Here is a 27,413-nt window from a genome sequence, read left to right as displayed (position 1 = left end):
ATATTTTAAGGATTTAAAGCTATCTGTTATATCATTATTTACTGGCATTACCCAAGCCAAATGATAGCACAGACAAGAACAACAAAATTCCTATCAGCCTGTACTATAATACATTCAACACCACTACTTAATCTTCTACTTTAATCTTTCTTTAATCTTCTGCCCTCTTATTTAATCTTCTACTATTCCTACCAAAAAACTAGATACAAATTTACAGGGAGAGGTTCACTGAGCATCACCAGACTACAAAAGAATGATAATACTTAAACAGGTTCACAATTCCTTATGTGCAATTCTGAAGTTTAAAAAGCTCCAAAACTCCAAATATTTTTCTCTAAGTTTGGTGTCAAACGTCATGTGGCAGCAAAACTTGATCTGAACTGATGTGAAACTGTTAACGGTTTCATTTATCCCACTTACTGTGAAGGTTCACAACTTTTGCTACAGGAATACTAATGTGTTTGGTTATAGAGTACTGTCTCAAAACCTGCTATGGGTATTAGCAATAAACATCATGTATCCCTATTACCTTTCTAAAATCTGAAAATATGTAGAATGTGAAACACACCTAGCTCCAAGTATTTCCTAGAAGGGACTATGGACCAGTAAAAGCAAATCAGATTTTCCAAGAACCCTTTTTTTTCATACCTCTGTTTATATGTGAGGATGTTCCATGGTGTGTGGTTTACTATTAGGGCAGGTGCGGATCCCTCATGGTAATCAGAAAAGCTTATGACAGTTGAATGTGGAGCGGTATCTACATCCACCAAGATACCCCCATTCTATTGTAGAAAAAAAAAAGAGTATGTTTGAGGTATTGGTTTAAACTGCACATGGTACATTTAGAGTTTCAATCACTTATACAGATATTACAAAGTTGGTTTTCCTAAGTTCTTACTGAAAAGCACACTGGCTCTGATCTCTTACAAATATATGTACTGCATTATATATTGATATTTTAGTATACCTTCAATTAATTATCAGTATATTTTATAGCATGTCTTAATAAAATGTTTTAAAGCAAACTTTAAAAATCAAAGACATTTTATTTTAAAACAGGAAAACTTACCAGATCTTCTAAGCTCAATAAAGTGCCATTATCCTGTTGGTTATAAAAGAATGGCTTGGAGGATCCTTCATAGCCCACCACTCTCACACAAAGTTTGCCTGAAAATTTTTCAGGCCAAAATGGAAGGTACTGAAAATATAAAAGTTAATATCAGTCTTAAAACAATACTACAGTATAAATAAAACAGTGGCTAATAAAGTTTCCAATTCTAATTCAGATCATGATCCAATTATTACTAAGTTTCTTAAAATAGCCCCTCTCCATCTAACATTAAGATTACTGACAATATAATGATTATTTATGAAGCCAAAGAAACTCCATCAGAAGAATTGTTATATTAGTCTTTTCATACTTACAGAATAATTACAATGTGAGAAACTGAAGTGCTATTAAGAACATCTCAAGTATCTTGAATATTTAAAGATTATAATCTTAATAACATTTGCTTTTATGTATAACCCATTTTAATTCCTTAATCACCATGAATTCTTTCACAGAGTATCTTATCCTAGATAAACCAGAAGACAACTGAAGGCAGAGGACCTTGCTGGAAGTCCTGACACTATCCTCCAGGCTGTCTGATCTTAATCAAATCATGCACCTTTTTGAGCCTGTTTCCTTATCTGTAAAACTGAGATCTTAGTTCCTAAAAAGAAAGTTCCCTCTGTTGTAGAATACTGGGTAAATTCTATTTCTAAAAAAAAATACTACTGCTATCAAACTCACATCAAAGATAAAAAGATAAGGAGCATTTATTTGCTACCAAGTCTATGGAGATCATTCCAAGTGCCTTGGAAAGGCCATGCCTCTTAGAGGTCTGTGTTTGTAGTGTAACTGGAATCCTTCTCTTAACCTTTTGCTAAATATTTTTTTAATAATTTTAGAATTCTTTTGAGATGTACAGAAGAACAGTCCTATCCTTAAGTCAGGTGGCTTGGTTGAAAATTCGGGCAAATTCAAGCAACTAACACTTGTCTTTGCATCTGTCCTCTCCCCACTCTTTCCTTATTCTCTTCACCTTTCTTCTTGTTGAGTCTGCAAAAGTTTAGTTCAAATGCCAGCTCTTCTATGAAACTTTTCCTTTTGATCTAGACCACAATGATCTCAACCTCCAATAACTTTACTGACCTAAAAAAGTAAGATTCAATTTCTTTCTCTGTAAAGCAAGGTGGTTGAATTTTTGGAATTTTTCAAGGAAACTTCCAGCTCATCTATTCAGAGATCCTATAACCACCTATAACTTACCATATACTATCTTCTTCTCCATGTATTAATTTATATGAGTCTTAAGCCCTCCAACAAGATTAGATGCTTCTTGAATACAAAGACGTTACCTTGCTATTGACACAATACATAGTACTTTATGTACATTTTACAGTACATACCCATGTTTATACATATAGGAAGAACTAGAGAATGAGTGTTAACAGTCTAGACTGAGCTAGTGGTAAATATTATCCACAATTTTTTTCTTCTTTTTTAACATATGCTTATAGTATGAAATAAAAGTCTTTCAAAGCTGGCTGTCATATTTTAACCCACAAATATGGTAGCAAAGTGAGTATGACAAAGAGATATACATAATTCTTATTTATATGTCTATATTTATTTGTACATTTTAGGAGCCAGTTGTATTAAAGGAAAATATTACCTCTGAAGAAGCAATATAGTTCCATTTATTAGTTGGCATTGAGCCATCAGGTGCAATTTCACCAACTTCTAGTTCTAGTGATGACTTGTTCACAATAGTATAAAAGGGAGTCAAAGTAACTATTCGTGTGAGATTAAAACTGCTCATTTTGATGCTAACACCAACCTGTAAAAAGCAAACAAGCTTATCATTTCCCAGTACTTTACATAGCTTGAAATACACACACACACACACACACACACACACACCCTATTCACATACAGGCTTCTTAAAATATTTTAAAATAAGATTTCTTAAATAAAGTAACTGCTAAGAGCCATATTCCATGACTGATTATCTTCTCACTAAGAAGAAAAATTTTGGTTCCTTAGTTTGGCTCCATCAGAAACAAATTGAAGAAATATCACTCAGTAATTTAACTAACGATGACTTATAATAACAAACTTAATTTTAAAAAAATCCTTTACTTTTTAACATTCCAAAATAAATTGTTTTAAAATTAGTGTACAGGCTCAATTTTTGCTGCTTTATTAACTCTGCTATCAATAAAATAAAATAAAAATTTCAAAGTGGTAATAAAACAAGTCAACTTGTATCAGATTATTCAAATTTTCGCAGTCAAACTTAAGATTTAAGAAACATTTGGCAGGGAGTGGTATGGAATGCAGATTCTAGTATATTCTGAATATTTACCAAGTTGCTTACTTATATGGATTCAACTCACTGCCTTAAACTTTGACAAATTTAGGTTTTGCTTTGATACTAGTGGCCCTAGAAATTAGTAGAGAGATATAACAGTCCTCCACGTAATACTCTGAATTCACATTTCTGTACCCCTTAGGATCCAGCTCATTTACTGATGAAAATGTGAATGAAATCAAAAGTAAATAAGCAAGCAAAATCTTACCAGGTATTCCATATTGTTGGCAGGACACTTCACACATCCATAATTTCCCACTGTATCCAATGAAAAACCACTGGACCATGAACTAGTTGAAATTTTTAACTGTACCTACACCAGAGAACACAATCATATAAGAAATCTAAAACACTATATTAATTTTATTTGATGGAATGCTGCTAGACCACTAGAAATTTATTTAGTAACATGAGACAGAAAAATATAACCAAAGGCATGCTGCAAATGGGTAACAGAACCACAGAAACTCTAGGGGACAATGTAATATTTAAAAGCAGAGCTCTGACCTTCCCATTCACCTATGCAATGAGTACAGTGAATTTAAAGATGTATACCAATGCGACCTTCTGTTATTTGAAAAGGAATTATAATGTAAAATGATATTTTCCAGTGTTAGACTTTTGATACAGAGCTAACGAATTCTTAAAGTTTTAGCACACAGAGAATTTATGCTTTTAACATTATTCAGCAAACAATAAAGGAAAAGTGTTGTGATAAGCAGAATGGAAGACACAATTCCTGTCTTCAATGAGCTTCCAACTAAACAAAGAGATAGGAAATACATACTAATAATTATGATGCGAGACTCAATGTGATAACAACTATATAAAAGGGATAATATGCGATCAAGGTGAGAGGGTAAAAAGTTTACTCCTGGCTATGGGATTCAGATAAAGTTGTACAGAAGAGATCTAATTCTGCTCCTGTATTAACCTCCACCTACCCAATAGATTATAAAATACCTGAGTACAACCAGAGGTCAGACACATAAACAGGTACAATATCAAGTATTAATCAAAACAATAAGACAGGGGTTCTCAAAGTGTGGTCCCTGGACCAGCACCATCAGCAACACCTGGCAATCTGTGGAAAGTGCAAATTCTCAGACCCTACGCAGACCTACTGAATCAAACTATAGGGGTCTGACCCAGCAAATTGTTTTCAAAGCCCTCCAGGTGATTCTAACACACACTGAGATTTGAGAAGCACTTCTCTAAGAGAACATGGATGGAATATCTAGCCCCACTTTAGATGGTCAGAAAATCCTTCACACATGTCAGCCTGGAGCAGACTGCCAAAGGATGAACAGCGGATAACCAGAAAACATGAGGCAGACAGGCAAAGCACAGGGCAAGAGGCATTCTAGGCAGAGACTGCAGCCATACAAAGGCATAGGTAAACTATACCAAGATGTGACTCTGAAAAGGAAAGAAGGGACCAGAGCATAAAGGATCAGGCCTTATGCATTAGGTTTCTCTCACGAAGGCCTGCTTTAGTGCTTCACACATAGGAGGGTTCAGTTAAAATAAACCAAATTCAACTGTTCTATCTTTTGAAATGCCATTGCATCACTGGTAACCTACATAAAATCAAGGTTTCTACTTGACACTATGTCAAAAACAGAAGTAATTCTAGGGGCACCAGAGAAAAAGGTAACTCAGCCTTGGGACACTATTGTCGTTAGTCCCTAATATGCCACTTAACCGTGTATTCCTTGAAAGTCCTCTTGGACCTAATTCATACCTGTGACACTGAGCAAAGAGGTAAGCATGGCATTAGATAAACAATAAACAGGTAATTTGTTTTATCAACAAAAACACACCTTATTTTTACTAAAAATGTTCTTCTTCTTGAAAGAGAATAAAATAATATCCCTAAAATCAGCTGGATGTTTCACATGAATTTCTTCTGAACGATACTGGAGAACTCGAGAAGTCTTGTTGATTAGCCAATAGGGACTAAAGATGGATAGCTCCATCTGGCTGCCAATTCGCTTGACATGTATTGACAGGTCAACTGTCATCGCTTCTGTGGAGTCAGAAGAAAAATACACAAGAAAGAATTCGGGAAGTGTATCACATATACGGAAATGTCCGTTCCAGTTTTTGCCCTGATATTTCACCAGAACTAATTCCATTATTTCTCCACTGATTCTCGAATGTAGAACATTGGCAGCACTGCCTTCTGCTAGCTCATGAGTTTCTGCTGTTCCCTAAAAACAAACAAACAAAAACTAAATTTGCTTACCAATTTTTTAAAAACCTCTGCAATAACGTCCATATTTTATACAAATACTAAGTAACCTACCAGATTCACATTAACTGACAAGTCTTCAAGGTACCATCTTTACATATTATGAATATCCAACAATTACTAATGATTAAAAATAAAACACTATATCATAGCCAAAGTCAGAAACTGTCTTTTGGTCATCAGCAGGCCAATGGTTATAAATTTTGAGAAAAAGACCTGTGCCAAGAATCAAAGGCTGGATTCCAGAACACTGGCTGTTTTCCATTAACAGCTATGTCATTAAATGAGCCACTTAATTGCCTGGACTTCAGCTTCATCCTTTATTCACATACTACACCTAATGGTTCTCATACAAATAGAATAAGAAAAGTGATATCAAGCTATGCTGACAAGCTATCTAAGGTGGAACTACTTTAAAAATGAGTAACAGCAACATAATAAATTTGGCTTCCTTACTGAAAACATCTCTTGTCTAAACACTACTTAGTTCATCTAATTAATTTTATTCTCCGCAACTCAGGGATGGCTCATTGTCAGAAAAAGAAAATAAATTTAGGTTCCAAATACTTTCCAGATTTTTGTATTTTGATATGTTGTGGCATGTACAAATTTAAAAATATTTATCATACTTCATTACTAGAAAATGTTCCCCAATATTTTTTAAGACAGTAATTATTTTTCAGTTCAACAGAAACTTGAACCAAATAATCATCACTTTAAAACAAAAAACTTTAAAATTAACTTCATAATAAATTAAGATGAAGTATTTTCTCACTGGCATTTTCCCATACTTTAGCTAAGAGAATTATACTCAGATAATAAAGAGACTATTATAATTATTAATTTAGAGCAGATGCAGCAGAGTTCAGTGGTGGAGAACAAGGAACCAAATTCCCTAGGTTCAAATTCCAGCTCTACTATTCATTAGCTGTGGGATCCTGGACCTGTCACTTAACCCGTCTGTGACTCAGTTTCCTCATCTGTAAAATGGGTCTAATAACAGTACCTTCTTCAGGAAGTTATTGTAAGGATTAATATGTTAATACATGTAAAATACATGACATAGTGGCTGGCACAAAGTAGATGTTATACCAGTTTTTGCTATTATTAAAGCATTACAAGTAGATGAATGTAAAACACTGACCTCAACTAAAAATACCATTAAAAAAAAACAAACTAGAATTCACTCCATGTAATAATAAAAGTCAAACAAAATGCAAGAGGCATACCTCAAGTAAATATCTTAGAGAATATGGGAGAAAATTCCGCAAAGTGACAGTAGGGTAAAGATGAATGATGTAAGCTGGATCCCAGTCTTCCCTGTGTGTACATATATAGGTTAATTCATCAGGCACAGCAATTGTATTGACTATAAGAGGTAAGAAGTTGACTTCTGTTGACGGACACTGCAGCATGCATCTGACTTCCCTGCTCCGATGAAGTTCTTCCTTCCAGGAAATATATGTGGTGGATTCTTTGTACTGATTCTCTAAAATACCAGCTGGCTGAATGAACAACTGACATCTACAGAAGAAGAAAATAGAGTGGGAAAAACGTTTTTATTGAGAACGTAAGAAAAAGAATCTCATTAATTCTTCTTGATAACTCTACAAGATAAGTACTATTATTCCTATTTTTACAGATGAGAAAAACAAGGCTAAGAAAGTTTAAGAAACTTGCCCAAAGTCACACAGCTGACTCATGGAGGCACCTTCTGGGAAAAAATACTCTGTAAAAAATGACAACTTAAAAAAAAAAGTCATTTCAAATACAAAGGCAATCTAATAAAAATAAGTCTCAGAGGGCTTCTCTGGTGGCACAGTGGTTGAGAGTCTGCCTGCCACGGGTTCGTGCCCTGGTCTGGGAGGATCCCACATGCCTCGGAGCAGCTGGGCCCGTGAGCCATGGCCACTGGGCCTGCGCGTCCAGAGCCTGTGCTCTGCAGCGGGAGAGGCCGCAGCAGTGAGAGGCTCGCGTACAGCAGAAAAAAAAAAAAAGAAAAAGAAAAAAAAAGCCTCAGAAAATTCTAAAACATCAAGTATACAACAGGAAATTTCATCTGGTAAATTCAACAATATAAATGTATTTCTCTATATGTCTCAAAACTGGCTTTTACAGATCTTTAGATAATAAGAATTATTATTATGTAGAATATAGATATTTTACTCTTTTCTAGAATAAAGATTCTAATTCACAGAATTAAAAATATATACTATGAACCTTTTATATCAACATATTCAAGGAAGTATCTACCTATATGAATCTAAAGGAACATGGAACTCCTCTTCAGGTCTGGCTACTCCAATGCGCTCCAATAACTTCACATTCTTAACATATTTATAGATGATGAAAGCAATGGAGAAATGGTTTTTAATCTGTTGGACAAAAAAACATACAAGTTGTTTAAAAAGATGTAGACGTTCAAAAGAAAAATGTGAGCCACACACAATCACTTTTGGAACTAAAAAATTTCAAGCCCAATATTGGAAGATATTTTTATGGTAACTGAAAAGTTTTAAGATATTTAAGGAGCTATATATATGAAACTTGATGGTTAAACAGAAATCAAAAATTATTAGGATATTCACATGTTCATATATTACAGACTGAATTTTTTAGTGTGTATTATTATCTTTCAAATACGTATTAATCTTTGAGGATTTCAGTCATAATATTTTCCTCATTACAACCTTTTCTCAATGCACCATACAACTAAACAGAAAAGGATAGTAAAGGAAACATGAGGTAAATAAATACAGTACAATCCTTCCTTAACTACAGTGTAATATAGGTTGGAGCTAATAGTAAACTGAGAGACAATGACCAAAATTGGAAATCCTTTCATTTTTATCTGATGTTATAGGTAGGAAGAAATATTCTTCTGCTGACCATATGCTGAAATCTGTAATAATGCAGAGAAAAAGAAAAATCGATAAAGCCTTAAAGGTGGAAAAAAATATTTATACAGATTAATATGCTAAAATTTTTTTCTGGGGAGACCATTTCAATATTCCTTCATACATACTTGAAAAATACAATACAAAGAGAATGGAATGTTATCCTATTTGACAACCAGCTATTACTGCAATATTCCTCAGTTCTGAATCTTTAAAGGAATAGACAAAAAGTTTCATTAAAATCATAAGTAACCCAGGAGACAACAAAAATGGGCTTTAAATTAACAACAGCATTTCATGAGACATTTAAAATGAAGAATATTACAAAAGTAAGTTGGACAGGAAATACCCAGTTCAAACTATTACTTATTTCTGAACAATCAGTACTAACCTAATGAAGTTTTATTATATTTCTATATTCAGCCAAATGATTTAATATTTCTTGATATACTTAAAGGAACACAATTCACTTTAATGCATTACCTGCAGAGGAGAACGAAGGGTAATTACTTTGTTCCCTTCAGTTGCATCAATTTGTACCACAAGTGAGTCAAAATGACTGGCATTGGGATTCCATACATTATACAATCGCCGTCCAGGTCTGGCAACAGGGACTTTTGTAACTTCTGTATATCCATGAGGTGCTAAGTCAGAGCATAAGTGAGAAACATTCCAAATACTAATTTACCTAAATTTTTATAAGACAGATCAGGAGCAGCACCTCAGAATAATGACAAGAGTATTCTTCCTCATGACTAGAAATGCAGACTACACAAAATTCTTTTCTAAGACACAGGAGCTAACAAAGAAAGGAAACTAGTTATTATAAAATTTTTTTGACCCCAAACAACTTCTCTTGGGGTTTTAAATGTATTAAAACAAAAAAAATCCAACTTGTTCCTTATTTTCTCAACTATATAACAATAAAAATCGCTTTTTTTTTGAAATGGTGATAACTACTGTCAACATTTTAAGACTTCTGAATATAGTTATTTTCTCTTCTCACTGAACTCCAGTCCTTTTGAAGCATACTACATACTGTACTATTTAATATTTAAGCACATAGAAATAATCTAGGGCTTCCCTGGTGGCGCAGTGGTTGGGAGTCCATCTGCCGATGCAGGGGACACGGGTTCGTGCCCTGGTCCAGGAAGATCCCACATGCCGTGGAGCGGCTGGGCCCGTGAGCCATGGCCGCTGAGCCTGTGCATCCGGAGCCTGTGCTCCGCAACCGGAGAGGCCACAACAGTGAGAGGCCCACGTACAGAAAAAAAAAAAAAAAGAAATAATCTAGTTTTCTAAGGTAATTCTTAAATTAATCAAGTTTAATTTTCTCAAGTTTAGAGGAAGAAAACAAAAGTTTATCAACTATTTGTTTCAAGCCTTTAAAAATGTTGTCTCTCAAGGTTATCTACAGCAAGTATTTTTCCATATTTTATCAAAAATAAGCTGACACCAGTAATTACAAAGATACCCTTAAAAATAGCATAAATATAGCATACCAAAGGTCAGAGAGAAGAGGGAGCTCTCCTGACGGCTCAGTGTAGATAGCTTCCCTTGACATGAAAGTTCCATGCTGGCATATTCCAATTCCAATTTCTGACCGGCATCAACATCACACACATCACTTTTCTCAAGGGAGCCCATCACTCTGAGATTATCATTGGGCTGCACCTTAATGGGAACACCTACAGAATTTGTTACTGTAAAAGGTGCCCTGTCTTTTAAAGAGTAGTCAAAAGTAGAAGCAGTGCCCTCTGAAAAACCCTGAAAAGGAACACAACAGCACAATAAAATTTTTGCAAAATTCAAATTTTTTTTCAAAAACTAAATTTCAACTACACATTTTTTAGAAACGAATGTTGATGACAAACAAAAATAATGCATACGTTTCAATTTAAAATTCCATTTGAAATAGTCCAAGCAAGAACCAAACTATGAAATAGTCCAAGCAAGAACCAAACATACTTTTGCTAAATTGTTGAAAACATTAAGACAGCTTTTGGATATTGTTATATTCATTGTATCTCCTGAAGAAATATCAACTTCTGTTTCTGGCTCAGGAAGTAGAATAAAATAATCTCCTGGCATCAAACTTTTATCCTGGACTGGATTCTTCTTTACCTACGAGGATAAATACATAGCAAATTTATTAGCCAATGAATAATAAAATTAAAATACTCTCGATAGAGTCAAGGTTAAATTCTCCTAACCTTGTCACTTTGTATTACGGCTCCTCAAAAGTCTCATTTTCAAAAATATTCACTGCTTCACCCTGACTTAGCACAAATCAGCATTCTTTCTTTCAGTGTGTAGTCCACGCATAGGGAAATGTTTAGAATTGTGCCATGGAAGGACTCCAAGTGAGTTACAATATTTGTCTTTTGTGCATTCACCAGTGAAAGCTATTTACCCAGTGGCACCTAATTGGTCATTTTACTTTGATGAGCACTCTAAGAGGACCCTGAAGTCTAAACTGATCCTTATTGGAAGTAACATCTGGAATTCCTTCTACTTTTTACCAGTAACACCTATAAATAAGCAATATGATAAGCTTTCAACCAGCCATCAGATTCCATCATAGTTTTCATTCTAAAGGCATTTCAAAAGTCTTGTAAAACATTCTTTGTTAGCCTGCCTACTCCAAAGAGAGGTAGGTCAGAAATATTACTTCTACTTTACTGAGAGGAAATTAGGACACAGGTTAAGTGACAGCTCATCTTTAAAATAAGAATCTGCTAAGTCAATTTCAATGCCTCACACTTGAGTCAAGTTGCCCCAGAGAAGTGTGCTGTGATAATTTGTGAAGGGTATAAAACTTGTGTTCCTGTTAATCTAGGAAGATGTGTTTCAGTATGTAGGACTCTGCAGTGTTCTCAGGAAGTACCATGAAGAGATGACACAAAGAATTCATGAACCAGAATAGCAGTTCTTGGATTTTTTGGTCTCTTAAAATGATTGAGGATCCCAAAGAGCTTCACTTATGTGGGTTATTATCTATCAGTATGTACTCTATGCGAAACTAAAACTGAGAAAATTTAAAATATTCACTTAAAACCAACAGTTACACGTTAACATAAATAATATTTTAATGAAAAATAACCATTAAAAATACATAGTGAGAAGACGAGTATTTACAAATCTCTTTAGTGCAAGCCTTAAGAGAAGACAGGTGGACTCATTTCTAATTTTGTATTCAATCTGCTGCAAAATTGCATAGTCTCTGGAAAATTCCACTGTATGCCCATGAGAGCATGAGAATGAAAATGATATATAATGTCTGAATATTATTATGAAAAGAATTTTGATCCCATGATCCTCTAAAAGGGCCTCAAGGATCCTGGACTACATCTTGAGAATCTCTGAACTAAAATATATATATAAATGAATATACACAATGATATTATTTTATTATGATTTCCTTACAGCAAGCCTTAAATTCCATGGTCTCTTCCCCTCCACTCTCTCAATCAGTGGCTCCCATACAGCATGGGTCTCATTGTAATAATGAACCTGGAAAGGCACAGAATTATGAGAGTCTTTAAACATTAACTACATATTTCTATAACCAGTAGGAAAAAATATTAAGTAATGTTATATGCCAATAGCCATTTTAACAACATACCTAAGGACACAAAGGATATTTATAAAGAGGGTGCATTTTATTTTACTCTTACTTTGCTCCATAAACCAATTATTTAGCAAAAGAACCCTTAAAAAGTAATGACCAAATAAATAATACTATACATGAATAAATTAAATGTTAGAATGTATTATCTATTCATATATATACTTGCTATGGTCATGCACACAAAAAAGCTCAGTTTAATTCCTCCATTGTACTTTTAAGGAAGCTGCCTCTGAAGGTGGGTAATAATTCATGTGGTCATACCTCTAGTGTCATGTCAGCAGAAGCAGCCATTAGGGAAGTCCAATTTTTAATGCTTCCTGAAAACTTAGACTCCGCCAATAATAGAGGTACAGTTCGATGGCCGAGACCACATTCTAAGGTAACTTGAACTGACTGGACAACAACAGCACAATTTTCCTCTATCAGTGGAGTTTCAATGTCTCTGAAATTTTCTGTTATTTCTGTGGCCATGTCAACACCAAGAAACCAAGAGTTAAAATCACTAATAGATTTGACACCCCAAAGATGTTCCGTTTCCTTAGATATATCTTTGGATTCATCTTCTTTTGTCTTTGGAGACAGAGCAGCCATTATTGTCATCACAGTATTAAGAATTATGGGTGAAATCTTCAAAAAAGAAAGGAGAAGAAGATTTAGAATAAATTATTTCCCAGATGAGAAGAATTAATATATAACACACAAAATTTAAAGTAACTAATTAAAATTTTATATATATTAAATTAATAACTGAGGAAAACAAAAGAGAACACACAAAATCATGTGCCAAGTCAACTAACCTCAAAACAGTGATTTCTGCCCAGGTTATTCTGGAATTAAGTGACTAATGTACATGTCAATTGTCGAAACCTACAGTTAAATCAGTTAATTCAGAGTGAAACAGTGTCATGCGAACAGAAAAATGTAGAAGCGTAACTGAATTTTTCATTTTTCAACCAGCTGCATTAACTAAACCAAAGTATGTGATCCTCATCAAGATATACACACATGGTTTTCATTTGTCTTACCGACATAGGAAACTTGAGAATCACCATGGACCCCCTTTCACCCTAAGATCTGAAAATTCCACCTCCTATTATCTTTGGAGAGTATCTTTGCTCACCTCTTCATTCCAATCACTGTGCCTTAGTTCTTAGCAACGATGATGTCTTCCATGTCCTGTCAGCACCATCTCGGGCCACCCACCACATGGTTTTTCTAAAACCCAAATCTGAGCATGTCATTCCTATGTTTAAAATCTTCAACAATTCCCCATAACTTTCAGGGTAAGATTAAAACTCTCTTTAGCGTAGGACACGAACTTCTTTGTGACCTGATGCCTAATCAGTTAAGCTACCCATGGTTTCCCAAAGTTTCAGCAATACTGGGTTAAAGAAATTAAGTGGATTCCTCTACTGTTCACTTCTCACAACCCTTACTTGTTTAATATGCTAAGGAGATATGATTACATCACCAAAAGAAGGTGATGTATCTGTCAAATGAATCCTTCTCTTCGTTGCCTTATTAATGTCACCTATAATTACTGTTCTCAGTCCTATGGCTCCACCACACCGTTCTCCCCATCCACATGGGATCACCCCTCCAAGTCCTTAAAGAATTTTTCAAGCCTTTGCCTTTATGCACATTGTTGGTTCTGTCTAGGTAACCCTTTCCCTCTCTCTCCATCTAACCGCCCTCAGATGTTCAAAGCTCAGTTCAAGTAGCCCCACTTCCAGACAGCTTCCCCCGATATCCTAGTCTGAGCTGGAGGCTCCTGCCTGCACCCCCAAGAGCACCTCATGCATGCCTCTAGCACTGAAAGCTGAAAGTAATCACTCATTTACTTCTTTCTCTCACATATATCACTAAGTTTTTTGAATGTAGGGACCAGGTACCCTCAGTGCCTTGTACAGGACATTCTTCATAAACAGTAAAGCCTCAAAAAACGTGTGCTCAATAAATAAGTAGAGTGATATACAAAGAAAGACATGGAAAAACAATTCCTCAGCACCTTAACCCAGTGTCGCAGACAAAATGCATGCAAATCCAAGTTTTCTCCCCATTTTGCATTTTAAGTCTGTAGAACACCATCTAAGACAAACCGGTAATTTAAAATATTGAGAGAAAAGTGCTTTGGAGAGCAATTGCTTTTTCAATACTACCAATGTAAGAGATAAAAAAAATTCTAATAATTTATTTCTGGCATACATCTGTCATTATAAATATTTTATAAGAGAAATAAAACATTTAATCACATAATTATTAAATTCAACCAAACTACACCTCAAATAAAAGCTTAAAAATAACATTGCAAATAAAATAAGAGCAACCTCATTTTTCCATCCTTCCTTTCCTTCTCTTCCCACTTCATCTCTGCTCTCCCCACCCAAACTCAATCTCCAACACACACACAAATATACTAGATAAAAACTATGCTGATCATTTAAAAGTGCAGTTCACCCTGAGCAACATGGATTTGAACTGCGGGGGTTCACTTATATGTGGATTTTTTTTCACTAGTAAACACTATGGTACTACACAAGCCACAGCTGTTTGAATCCACAGATGTAGAACCTCAGACATGGAGGAATGCAGATTCTGAGGAACCGCCTATACCGAGGTCTGACTATAAAGTTAAAGCACTGCTAATCCCCGCGTTGCTCAAGACTCACCTGTACTCTTTCAAAGAAAACAGAAACAAACATTTGCATTAAAGAAAAGTGTATTTTAATATTAGAGGTTTTTATTGATTACTAAATATGTGACTAGCATAATGCTCTAGATGTGAGAGTCATCAAAAGATAAGAAAAATAAGAATTGATTGTGGGACTTCCCTGGTGGCACAGTGATTAAGAACCCGCCTGCCAATGCAAGGGACACGGGTTCGAGCCCTGGTCCAGGAAGATCCCACATGCTGCAGAGCAACTAAGCCCATGTGCCACAACTGCTGAGCCGGTGCTCTAGAGCCCCTGAGCCACTACTGAGCCCGTGTGCCACAACTACTGAAGCCCGCACGCCTAGAGCCCATGCTCTGCAACAAGAGAAGCCACTGCAATGAGAAGCCCGCACATCGCAACGAAGAGTAGCCCCCACTCGCTGCAACTAGAGGAAGCCCGTGTGCAGCAACGAAGACCCAACGCAGCCAAAAATAAATTAATTAATTAATTTTAAAAAAGGATTGATCTTCACCCAAATAATATGATAGGCACTAACCTTAATTATAAATTCTTCAACTTCAATATTTATATCTTCTTTTCCTGAAGCCCATGTACATTTTTTCATAAATAGAGAACAGGGCTGTAAGATCTAGAAACAAATAAATGAAATTTACTTATGAACATGTCTTACTTAATTTGAGATCTTTAACTATAGTCTACAACTAAAAGCAAAAAGGCAAATTAAATTAGCTGAGAATCTCTTGTGAGGGCTCCTCCAAACTATAACAAGTCTATGGCCACTGGAAAGGACTTTAAGCGGTTCTGATGAATTCCTTTATGCCAAATTCTTAAGTAGTAATGCACATTTACTATTAGAAGTTTAAAATGTTTCCTTTTGCTAAAATGTCTTTTACATGATGCCCTATGTAAAATACTCTTTTAAGATATCTACAAAAATGAGCTAAGGACTATGGTAAGGTCTTACATTTGCAAAGAGGTAAATGAGGAAATGGAAATGGTATTTCATTATAATTTTTATGGTCACTAAATCACTTGAAAATGTTATTCTAAACAAATAGTTCTGTTAACTCCTTTTAAAAAAAGACTATAGTAAGGTAGGTAAATGAACAGCTTCCAGATGATGAACAACAGGTCAGTCTTGAATTTCCTGTAAGGTCCTTATTAGAAAAGATTTCAAATCTTCAAACTCGACGATTTATTAAAACCATGAAGGCTATGTTATTAAATATCATTAAAGAAACAAATAAAATGCACCTGAACTGAATGGGGGAACTAGTATGCATAACTTTCATTTTTAAAAAAGTAGGATGAGCTTTAAATAGAATGATTAATATAAGCTTTCCGTGACATGTCAAAAGAAGATGATCCTGGGACTTCCCCTGTGGCGCAGTGGATAGGACTCTGCACTCCCAACGCAGGGGGCCCCCGGTCAGGGAACTAGATCCCACATGCATGCCACAACTAAGACCCGGTGCAACCAAAAAAAAAAATAGAAGATGATCCTGCTAAAAAGAATGTTTCATGATACAGTATAGATTAAGCTTAGCACTGCACTTCTTTATTCAAGTCACTTTGTCCATGAATTTTTTTAAATTTAAAATAACACTGCAAATGAGTCACATTATATAATGATGCTCTTTAACATAAAATTATCAATTTAACATTAAAAAACATTTGGTACAGTAATAAATTTAATTAACTAAAACCATATTTTTCAACTATAATATGAAAGCACAACTGAAGTTAATTTGTAATAAAGCAAAACATAATCTCTTTTGGGCACATGACTAATGAATTTTTTGGTTCATTCATCCACTCACTCATTGGATATACTGTGGTGAACAAAAGCAACAGCTGAAAAGGAATGTTGATTCAAACACTGTTCAGCAAAAGACAGTATAATGAAAATGAGTCTGGAGACAGCCTACAGTTCTGTCACTACAGACATGGCTAAATCATTTAACATCTTTGGAATTTAACAGCCTTATTTGTAAAATCTCAAGCTGGAGTAAATACTCTCTGAAGTCCTACAGAGCTCTCACATTCTGGGATTCTATGAATCAACCACATCTGCCATCCTTCAATCCAAGTTTAGAATATAAGGTAATTCTTACTGTGGTAATGTTTTCTCCTCTCTTTTCTCTGAGAAAAGGGCAAGCAAGCACTTTAAGATCTCTCACAGAAGCTTTCATTATCTGTTCGAGTTTGGATGTCGATAGACAGAGGTTACACCTGAATGAGGCTGTCAGAGCGGGAGCATCAGCCTTTGCCAGGCTGGCAACAAACACCACTTCTGGATCGGTGATCTTGGCGTTTAAAGTCATATTTGGTCTTACAGAGTCATCTGAAGAAACAAAAATAGGAACCATAAAAGTTCTAGTAAAGTAAATCTTGTCACTTGGGTACATGTTATCTGTAAGTTGCTAAGTTGCTTGTAATATCCTGCTATTATAGATATGGTGAAAGTAACAATATTAATAACTGATCGGTAAAGACAAACGATAAATGATTATTAACAAATGCTGATTACGTGGGATAATGCAATCTTGATCCCTGTTGTTAAGAAGATCATTCTCACTTTGACCTAGCAAAAATCATCTTGTTTTGAAGTTCTTTTTGTCAGAATTAACGCATATATGTGATGCATGTGTGTATACGTCTGAGTGTCCTATGTTATGCTGCAGGAGCAAGGAAGGGAAAACAGGCGAGGGGAGTATCAGGAAGAGGACAGGAGACCCTGATAAGTACACAGGCCATTATTACTTGTCTGCCTTGATTTCACCCTTAAGTCTACAGTTAGTGTCATACAATCTATAATATAAATACATTACATGCATATATGAATACAGAGATATCACATGATTACCGTTTAAGAAAGGTAAATGGAAAAATAAAATTCTGACCTTGCCAGTAAACGGCAGTTTTTCAATCTTCCTGAGTTGCACATTAGAGAGAAAAATGCCTGACCTTAGACAATCACAATTTAACAGAGAAAATCACTGATCTACTTGGCAATGCTGGAATAAATGGTTTATGGGTCAGGGAGTGGCACCAGCATACACGGAGACCAAACCTGCACAAACCCTCTGCTAACTTTAAGGAATCTAAGGTGATGTCCAGGGGTGTCATGTTGGGTCCTCCAATACTCCCACCCTCTGCTTTCAGCTGTTTAATTGCTCTTCAATATGATTTAATTCTTCCAAATATTTTCTTTGAATAAAAGATTCCCTTTTTATAAAACAGGCTGTACTTCTGGATGGGTAAAGAAATGTTAATGGCAGAGTTGGAACCAGAGCAGAGGTTTCCTGGTGCCTGATCCGATACATATTTTTACTCCACCTCTCTCTTAAAAAAATCTATGCTTGGGCTTCCCTGGTGGCGCAGTGGTTGAGAGTCCGCCTGCCGATGCAGAGGACACGGGTTCATGCCCCGGTCTGGGAAGATCCCACACGCCGCGGAGCGGCTGGGCCCGTGAGCCATGGCCGCTGAGCCTGCACGTCCGCCAACGGGAGAGGCCACAACAGTGAGAGGCCTGCATACCGCAAAAAAAAAAAAAAAATCTATGCTTACTAAGGTTTTTCTGCTGAATACATTTAAATTTGAAAGAGTAATTTTACATTCTTAAGTTCTCCAGTTCTCTTTTTTCCAGTTTGTAATTTTGGTAAAATATACAAGGTGACAGATAAATTCTGCTAACCTTTCTCCATCTTGATTTTTGCTAAGGCAGTCTGTCGCAGTGGAATCTGTGATTCTTTAGCCATATTTTCTGGACTCTGAGGTACAGCTTTGATAAAGAAATCTGCCACAGTCATCAGAAATTCCACACTGGCACAAACATACAGCTTGTCAAGAACAGCATCAATATGACTTCCATTCTTGTCTTGTGTGTAACTTATGTCAATCATAGAACTGTTGTTATCTTGGCCAATCTTCTTATCAATCATTCTGAAAAAATATATACATTCATTATTTTATTTCTGCTAAAAGAATTAAACAGATTAAAAATTTCCTATACATTTTAATAATTTTTCTTTCACCTTTCAGTTTCCAATCTGTGAATAGAAAACAGATCAGTGTTAACTCGAGTCTAATTAGCTAATCAGCAACCAAGACACGGTCTCCTAATCTCCACAGCAAGGTTCATGATAATAAGTAATTATAGAATATTTTATAATTATAATGCAATACTAGAAAAACAATGCTGAAAGGAAGTTTGGCAATTAACAAAACACATTAATGTGGTCCCACAAAATTTAAAAGACAACCTCTTTATATTATTTTACAAAATAAAACCTCCCTGAAAGAATTTGTCTCCAAAGATCATCCTATACAACTGACTCCCAAATTATTCAATGTAATTCAAATCAGGCAGTGTTCATCAAGCGTCTGCAATGATATAATAATTCCCACACATCCTCATGTGCACTGCAAAGAGCAGGCTATGAAACAGAAGGATGGCCTTTATCACCCTTGCCTAGATTGCTACCCCAAGACATGAAATTTGCAAATCAGAAAAGCTGGTTGCATGATAGCACTCTTTCCTCATTTATTCATCTCTTAGAAAAACAAAGGGCTCAGAAGTATTCAATACATATTCAACGGGTCCAACTTCAAGTAGCAGAATAGTTTTTCTCCAAAAAACAAGGACAAAAATATTATGCATCTCATTATTTGGGAAAGGAATAAAAATATAATTAGGCTATTAAAGTTGCATGTTTCTCACTTTATAGTAGGGTGATATAAATTAATCTTTCAAAAATGAGTTGATAATGTGAAAATTAGGGATTTTTTTTTTTAACCCTGTAGGGTCTTTTTTTAAGTATAGTTGATCTACTATAACTTTTAAAGAAATTTCACAAAACTGTTTTAAAATATATAGACAAAATAAAACAAAAGAAAGATCCATAACTTTAAGGCTTTTTTGAAAAAAAGATTCTGCCTACTGTAAACAATTTAGAAAAATATATCACCAATCAACCACCCCATGTGGATTTAACTATTAAAATTCTTACAGTTTCTTAGTTCCCACATTTAAGACAATACTCTATTATTAAACTCCCTTTCATTCAAACTTTAAAGCAACTGAGCCTGAAATTAGCACTACTTCTTGATGCACTTCAAACTGAAATATGACCAAAGACGTCTTTTGATAATCCCAAGGAACAGAATCCTAAAAAAGATGATCAAAAGACCCCTTCTGACAATCCTAAGCTGAGCAATCAATGCCTGGTAGCAATGCCAAGTGCAACGTCAACCTTATATAATGTGCGGCAAATTCAGAGATGACAAACCTTGATGTTGCTCTCTCAATTCCTTCTCTGAGATCATCAAGGGTGCATGTCTTAAGTTTAATATTGACATTCATTGAGCCATCCTTAAACATCTTCCCTGAAGAGGCCATAAGATGTAGTCTGAGTTCACCAAGCCGGAAACTGTCATTATGAAATGAAAGTTTGGATTCCTGTGGTATATTTTTCAAGCAAAAGAATCAATTATCTTCAGGTGTTATGTAATTACTTTTAAACATATTTCTTAACTCAGAGGTTAAAAGCAAATCCAACGCAAGAGGGAAGAGATATGGGAACATATGTATATGTATAACTGATTCACTTTGTTATAAAGCAGAAACTAACACACCATTGTAAAGCAATTATACTCCAATAAAGATGTAAGAAAAAAAAAAAAGCAAATCCATACCACAAATTTTTAAAGTATGGGTGTTAAAACTGGAACAAAGAATAATATGCATGTTTGTGACTGTATGTGCATATACAAATAAATATATAAGTGTGGGTGCTGATCTTCAACAAGGGTTAATACATAAAAATTTCTAATGTACAATTCAATGCAAATTAAAAAAACCCCAGGAAACTGTCAATCAATTACGCTAACTTACAAATATTGGGTTGGCCAAAATGTTCATTTGGTTAATGAATACATTGTTCAATAAACTTCTTGGTGAAAATGAAAAAGGTCTTTTATTTTTACTTAAAACCAAGTGAACTTTTTGGCCAACCCAATATTTAATGAGCTCTTCTGTAAAACACTCTGTGAGAGGAACTAAAGGCTTTATGAGAAAGGATAAGGCATGGTAGGTGATCTCAGTGAGCTTATACTCTAATTGAAAAAATACAATAGAAATACATTACGAGGAACATCCCAAGGAGATGCTGTAAGTTGTAAATAATTAAAAAATTATATATCGTCACTTATTTATTCATACTTATATCTTCCCATATTCCACAAAGGATATTAAGTGATTAGGTAAAGAATATAAACAGCAAAAGCTCATAGGGTCAAAGAGATCATTGTGGGCTGGGAAAAATTCATGAAGAAGGTTGAGAACTAACTGAGCTTGAGAGACTGAGTGGAATGAGATAGGCTATGAGGGGTAGAAGACATTCTAGATGGGAAAAAAACATGAGCAAACAATTCAAGATGCTCTGAGGGCACAAGGTACACACTGGCATCTTAGGCTTAAATATTCCAATAAAAGAAAGGTAGGGAATGATGTCTGGAAAGAAATGTGGAGGTCTAATCGTGGTCCCAGATCCTAAGCCAAATATTTAAACTTTAAGGAAAAAGGACCTCAATCTTTATAACCAACCAAAAAAAAAAACCAAAAATTCGGGGAAGATGATCAGTTCAGTCATAATTGCTCACTACAGACCATGGCATTGATAAAAGGGTACCGGTGATGCACAGTTCTTGGCACACTGGTTATAACTCCCTATCTTCTCTCACTCAAAAGAGTACAATGCATGTAAGTGGGTCAGAATGAAATTATTATTGGAAAACTTGGAATGCCTTTAATTTATAAAAATGTAAATAGTTCACAAACTTGTGATCTGTAACTATTAATAGAAATGACCAGTGACACGTCTACTGATCACAATATAATAGTGTTTGTGATATGGTTACTGATGTAGACAATTTGGAGCCAATGAATTTTTCTAATAAGTTAAAATTCACATAACATAACACTGAATGCTTTCTAAGTAGAATGGGAAGTTGTAAACGGCTACATAAGATTAATTGAGGAAACTGACTTGTGCCAATGTCTAGGATGCATGAAAGGAAAAGGAGCAACAAACAAGGAAGCCACTGCAGTACTGTGGAAGCTAAGAAGTTTCAAATAAAGCAGCAGTGAAAACTGCCAGGAAAGAACAAATGTTCACTCAAAGAAAAAAATGACAGTACTCTATCTAAATGAATAAAGAAGGTCTACAAAGAAGGAAGTAAAAGAAGACACAAAGATTCTAAGGCTGAGAAACCAGTAGAACGATAGTACCTTAACTGAAATGAAGAATCCATTTAACTGTTCATTTTCCATTACGTCATTTTCTGATCTTTTTCTTAACATTAAACATTAGAAATTAAGGCAGTCAACTCACACCAGTCAGAATGGCCAACGTTAAAATGTCTACAAATAACAAATGCTGGAGGGGGTGTGGAGAAAAGGGAACCCTCCTACACTGTTAGTGGGAATAGAAATTGGCGCAGCCACTATGGAAAACAGTATAGATGTTCCTCAAAAAACTAAAAATAGAGTTGCCATATGATCCAGCAATCCCACTCCTGGGCATATATTCAGACAAAAATGTAATTCGAAAAGATACATGCACCCCTATGTTCACAGCAGCACTATTCACAATAGCCAAGACAAGGAAACAACCTCAATGTCCATCAACAGATGAATGGATAAAGAAGATGTAGTACATGTATACAATGGAATACTCCTCAGCCATAAAAAGAAGGAAATAATGCCATTTGCAGCAACATGGATAGACCTGCAGATTATCATATTAAGCAAAGTAAGTCAGGAAGAGAAAGACAAATACCATATGATATCACTTATATGTGGAATCTAAAGTATGACACAAATGAACATATCTATGAAACACAAACAGACTCATAGATAAAGAGAACACACTTCTGGTTGTCAAGGGGGAGGGAAGGATTGGGAGTTTGGGATTAGCAGATGCAAACTATTATATACAGGATGGATAAACAACAAGGTCCTACTGTATAGCACAAGGAACTATATTCAATATCCTGTGATATACTATAATGGAAAAGAATATAAAAAAGAATATATATATGTATAACTGAATCACTTTGATACACAGCAGAAATTAACACAATACTGTAAATCATCTATACTTCAATAAAATTTGGAAAAAAAAATGAAATTAAGGCAGTCCATTGCACAAATGACAGACACTAGCCCAAGGCCCAACAATAACAATGTATGAATATTGTATAACATTTAGAAAATATGAAACATAAGAAAACATATAAATGGACATAAACAACAGATATAATACTTACAATCAGTGCATATTATGGGTACCATATGTATGAGTATTATGAGATATTAATTGATATAATCAAAAACATTTATTAGAAGATACTACCTATATAATAAAAAAATAGCTTTCTAAAATATCAATTACACATTATGTGGTTCAAATCATAATGGCACTAGACCCTGGTTCCTCAATTCACTCATCAGTATCCTTAATATGTATCTACTACATATAAAATTTATTCAAGAGAAATATAATTAATGCTTATATATCATGGATAATCACGAATTTAAAAATAATCCTCTAAGGTTCCAAAGCCACTACTAAATTATTTTCCTTAGTTAAATATGCATATATATCTAGCTATGTAATAAAACTGTACATATAATTAATTACTCATATATAAAATTCTTCTCCTAGAGATAGGTTGTGTTTTAGTGCTGATATTACTTGGAAAAAAGTAAGAACTTTTCCTTGGCCTAGTAAGATTAAAAACACTGGGACTTCCCTGGTGGTCCAGTGGTAAAGAATCTGCCTTCCAATGCAGGAGAGGCAGGTTCGATCCCTGGTCGGGGAACTAAGATCCCACATGCCACAGGGCACCTAAGCCCACGCGCCTCAACTACTGAGCCCACACGCCTCAACGAAACAGCCCGCATGCAGGGCTTCCCTGGTGGCGCAGTGGTTGAGAGTCCGCCTGCCGATGCAGGGGATATGGGTTTGTGCCCCGGTCCGGGAAGATGCCACATGCTGCGGAGCGGCTGGGCCCGTGAGCCATGGCCGCTGAGCCTGCACGTCCGGAGCCTGTGCTCCACAATGGGAGAGGCCACAACAGTGAGAGGCCCGTGTACCGCAAAAAAAAAAAAAAGAGCGAGCCCGCATGCCGCAAACTACAGAGCCCATGCGCTCTGGACCCCGTGTGCCACAACTACAGAGCCCACGTTCCCTGGAGCCTGTGCGCCACAACTAGAGAAGAGAAAACCCCCATACCACAACTAGAGAGAAGCCTACGCGCTGCAAGAGCCCGTGTGCTGCAACAAAAAGATCCTGCATGCCACAACGAAGACCCAACACAGCCAAAAATAAAAATAAACAAATAAAATAAATATTTAAAAAAATAAAAAATAAAAACACTACAAAATGAAAGCAGAAAGCAAGATCAAATACATATTCTCTAAGCCAAATAGAATTTAATAGACATAAATTTTGAGAAGAAAAGTCACATAAAAAAATGTGGGCTTCCCTGGTGGCGCAGTGGTTGAGAGTCCGCCTGCCGATGCAGGGGACGCGGGTTCGTGCCCCGGTCTGGGAAGATCCCACGTGCCGCGAAGCGGCTGGGACCGTGAGCCACGGCCACTGAGCCTGTGCGTCCAGAGCCTGTGCTTCGCAACGGGAGAGGCCACAACAGTGAGAGGCCCGCATACCACAAAAGAAAAAAAAAAGAAAGAAAAAAATGACAACATTCTAAAATTGAATATCAAGAGCTAAAGACATATTCCTAGATGCAGACATTAACTACATACCTGGTGGGGATCACTGTTATAAAGTATAATAGAAAGAGATTCAAAGTGAAAGTCAAACTGGAGAGTGACATTCTGGTCCAAAGAAAGCTTTGAGTCTGTCCCATCTTCTTGTTCTGAGGGTTCAAACATAAATATGAAAATTAAAAAGCTTTTAAGTATGTATATGATTTTATACATATTTTAAAAGCTAAGATTCTAAATTTATATCATATTTTCAAGGATTCTTTAAATCATTATGAGACAATTAACAAAAATGGCATGTATTCCATATATATTTAATACAAGGCAAAGTGATAGAGCCAGACTATCTACATTAAAAATAAAAAGAGAGGGGCTTCCCTGGTGGTGCAGTGGTTGAGAGTCTGCCTGCCGATGCAGGGGACACGGGTTCGTGCCCCGGTCCGGGAAGATCCCACATGCCGTAGAGCAGCTGGGCCCGTGAGCCATGGCCGCTGAGCCTGCGCGTCCGGAGCCTGTGCTCCGCAACGGGAGAGGCCACAGCAGTGAGAGGCCCGCGTACCGCAAAAAATATATATATAAATTAAAAAATTAAAATAAAGAGAGAGGGCCTTGCAAAGAGTATCGAGACAACTTTTTTTAAAAAGCCCATCCAGAGCAAGACTACTTCATTATAGTTTATAATTATCAAAGCATTTCACATAACTGGTTACAAGCCATTCTCAAGAGATTATGAAATTGGAGGTAGAGAAAAGTAAAATACTTTGTCCTACAACAGACAGCCAGTCAGTAAAAGATCTTCTGCTAGTGTAGTTCACTCTCACTATCTTTAATTACCTATATCACCCAATCCATTACCTTTACAAGAAGAACAGAATGTAATTCAAAAGCAGAGTCGAGGAGAGCTCAAATATAATTTGGGACAGAGAGCCTTCAGAATTCTGAGGTGAAAGAGACTTCGACAAATAATTCAGTCTCTCCCCTCATCTTTAGGCAGAAACTTTTTAGACAAAGAACAATACATATTGCTTTCAATCACTCTTACAAAGTGATTCTGCAATCTCTTTTGGAGATTGATTCTATTCTTTTGGTCACTTATAGGAAAGTCTATTCTTACTGTACAAGTTACTGGAAGAGCAAACACCGCAAAACTTTAACCAGATAAAGGCTTCTCCAAGTTGGAAAGCTCTAGGGTTTTTTCCTTTACCTTTCCTGAAAATAATTTAATTCCAATCTTCATCATCTTTGTAGCTTTTCCATCTGAACTCACAAGTTTTCCCAAGTACCACATTAACTGTATAGCCTGAACCAGAGACACGAATTGACCACAGCTGAACATAACGAGATCCGTAATCACATAAAGCTTGCCTGCTACAGTTTATTCATGTGTACATAGTTCCTGTCTAACGGGAGCTACAGCCTACTTATCTAGCATTTGTCTATACAGTGGCATGAACGTAACCTGGGAGAAGATGCTGACCTCGCTAAACTCATGTAGTACTCATAACTATCCTGAACGAAAAACCTTATTTTTCACACTGCTCTAGTCATTTGTTTTGTGATTTCAAAACACACCAGACCTAACTATAGGTGAAGCAGTGCTGGTACAGTGTTATTAACTGGCGGTTTTACCGACTGTTGTCATAAGTAACAGCTGATGACCTGAGCATTATAAAAGCACAGCAGTCTGGGGCCATTTATTATATGGAAAAGGAACACTTCATCTCTTTTTAGCCATGGAAATATTAACCTATTCACAGTCTAAAATAAAACATATGATATTCACATAACGATTTTAAATGATGAAAAGAGTGCAATTATAAAATTATTCGATATAATTGTTCAAGAAAGCAAAAGGAAACCTTATATTTTAGAAAAATTATCTTTTAAAAATGGCTGAATTTGAAAGGTTCAGAGCTTTTGAAAGATTCAATTTTAATAATCTGGGAAACTCCCTTATGTATCTGACTATCACACTCCCCAGTGAAGCCAGATAAGTAATGCTGTTACTAAACAAGAATACCTTCCTTTTTTATGGACCAGTCATCTGAGTATGACACCAAGGTCCTTTTCTCTCAATTAATTTGGGACCTTACTATGCCACATGCCTACTTTGCTTTTTCTCAAAGTACACCCCCTCAGTGTCCCTTGAATTGGACAAATTCACCTTTCACAAATACAGGGCAAATATGTACCATGCAGGCGATAAGAGGTGGGCCCTCCATTTAGAGCAATGAGCCTATCTCCTTCCCCTGGGAGCTTCAAGGCAGCCCCAGCTGATTTTCCACAGTAAATAATACAGTGCTGGATCATTCACACCACATTATGCTGGACAACTAAAAACAACACTAAATATGGCATTAATACTGATTTTTCTCTATAATCAAAGCAAAAATCTCCATCAATTTATACCTTTGAGGTGGTCAGGTCTACTGGAAACGTCTTTTCTTACTCTTATAGCCTCCTGGGTAGACTGTGTAGGGCTTGGCTGTGAAGAAGCTTCTCCAAGATTCTCTACCAAAATTTTCATTAAAACTGTTAAGTCATCTTTACTGAGAGCAACCTAGAAAGCAACAACAGGCTGTTGTTAATACAAAGTAATAAAAAATGCAAAATATAATATCTATGTCTTAATTTATGGTCCCTCAAATTAACTAATTGTACATCTAACTAAAAAAAAAAAAAAAGCAAGTTGTGGCCATGAATACCAGGATACAAGTATTTCATCTTGTACAGTATTAGACATT

The 27,413-nt window shown here is 35.8% G+C and overlaps 1 protein-coding gene across 2 annotated transcripts in view; it reads right to left on the bottom strand.

The window, feature by feature from the left end:
- The window catches only part of VPS13C (vacuolar protein sorting 13 homolog C), a 174,676-nt gene that overhangs the window by 36,276 nt on the left and 110,987 nt on the right, over positions 1-27,413 (bottom strand). For both annotated transcript variants that reach the window (XR_009518476.1, XM_060005858.1), the window contains exons 46-63: positions 27,079-27,229; positions 24,709-24,821; positions 20,168-20,337; positions 18,574-18,821; positions 16,991-17,220; positions 15,412-15,504; positions 12,463-12,828; positions 11,997-12,083; positions 10,539-10,694; positions 10,073-10,337; positions 9,054-9,214; positions 7,927-8,048; positions 6,903-7,197; positions 5,243-5,632; positions 3,628-3,732; positions 2,721-2,885; positions 1,070-1,198; positions 649-782 (exon numbers count right to left, since the gene is read on the bottom strand). Coding sequence is in view for 1 of the 2 variants with exons in the window: in XM_060005858.1 (XP_059861841.1) it covers positions 649-782; positions 1,070-1,198; positions 2,721-2,885; positions 3,628-3,732; positions 5,243-5,632; positions 6,903-7,197; positions 7,927-8,048; positions 9,054-9,214; positions 10,073-10,337; positions 10,539-10,694; positions 11,997-12,083; positions 12,463-12,828; positions 15,412-15,504; positions 16,991-17,220; positions 18,574-18,821; positions 20,168-20,337; positions 24,709-24,821; positions 27,079-27,229 (3,380 nt within the window). In the remaining variant the exon portion in view is untranslated. The remainder of the gene's footprint in view (positions 1-648; positions 783-1,069; positions 1,199-2,720; positions 2,886-3,627; positions 3,733-5,242; positions 5,633-6,902; positions 7,198-7,926; positions 8,049-9,053; positions 9,215-10,072; positions 10,338-10,538; positions 10,695-11,996; positions 12,084-12,462; positions 12,829-15,411; positions 15,505-16,990; positions 17,221-18,573; positions 18,822-20,167; positions 20,338-24,708; positions 24,822-27,078; positions 27,230-27,413) is intronic.

This window comes from Delphinus delphis, chromosome 2, assembly GCF_949987515.2.
Source record: "Delphinus delphis chromosome 2, mDelDel1.2, whole genome shotgun sequence".
Classification (NCBI taxonomy): domain Eukaryota; kingdom Metazoa; phylum Chordata; class Mammalia; order Artiodactyla; family Delphinidae; genus Delphinus; species Delphinus delphis.
Note: the sequence above shows the minus strand (reverse complement) of the source record. Positions and strands in the feature narration are given on the sequence as shown.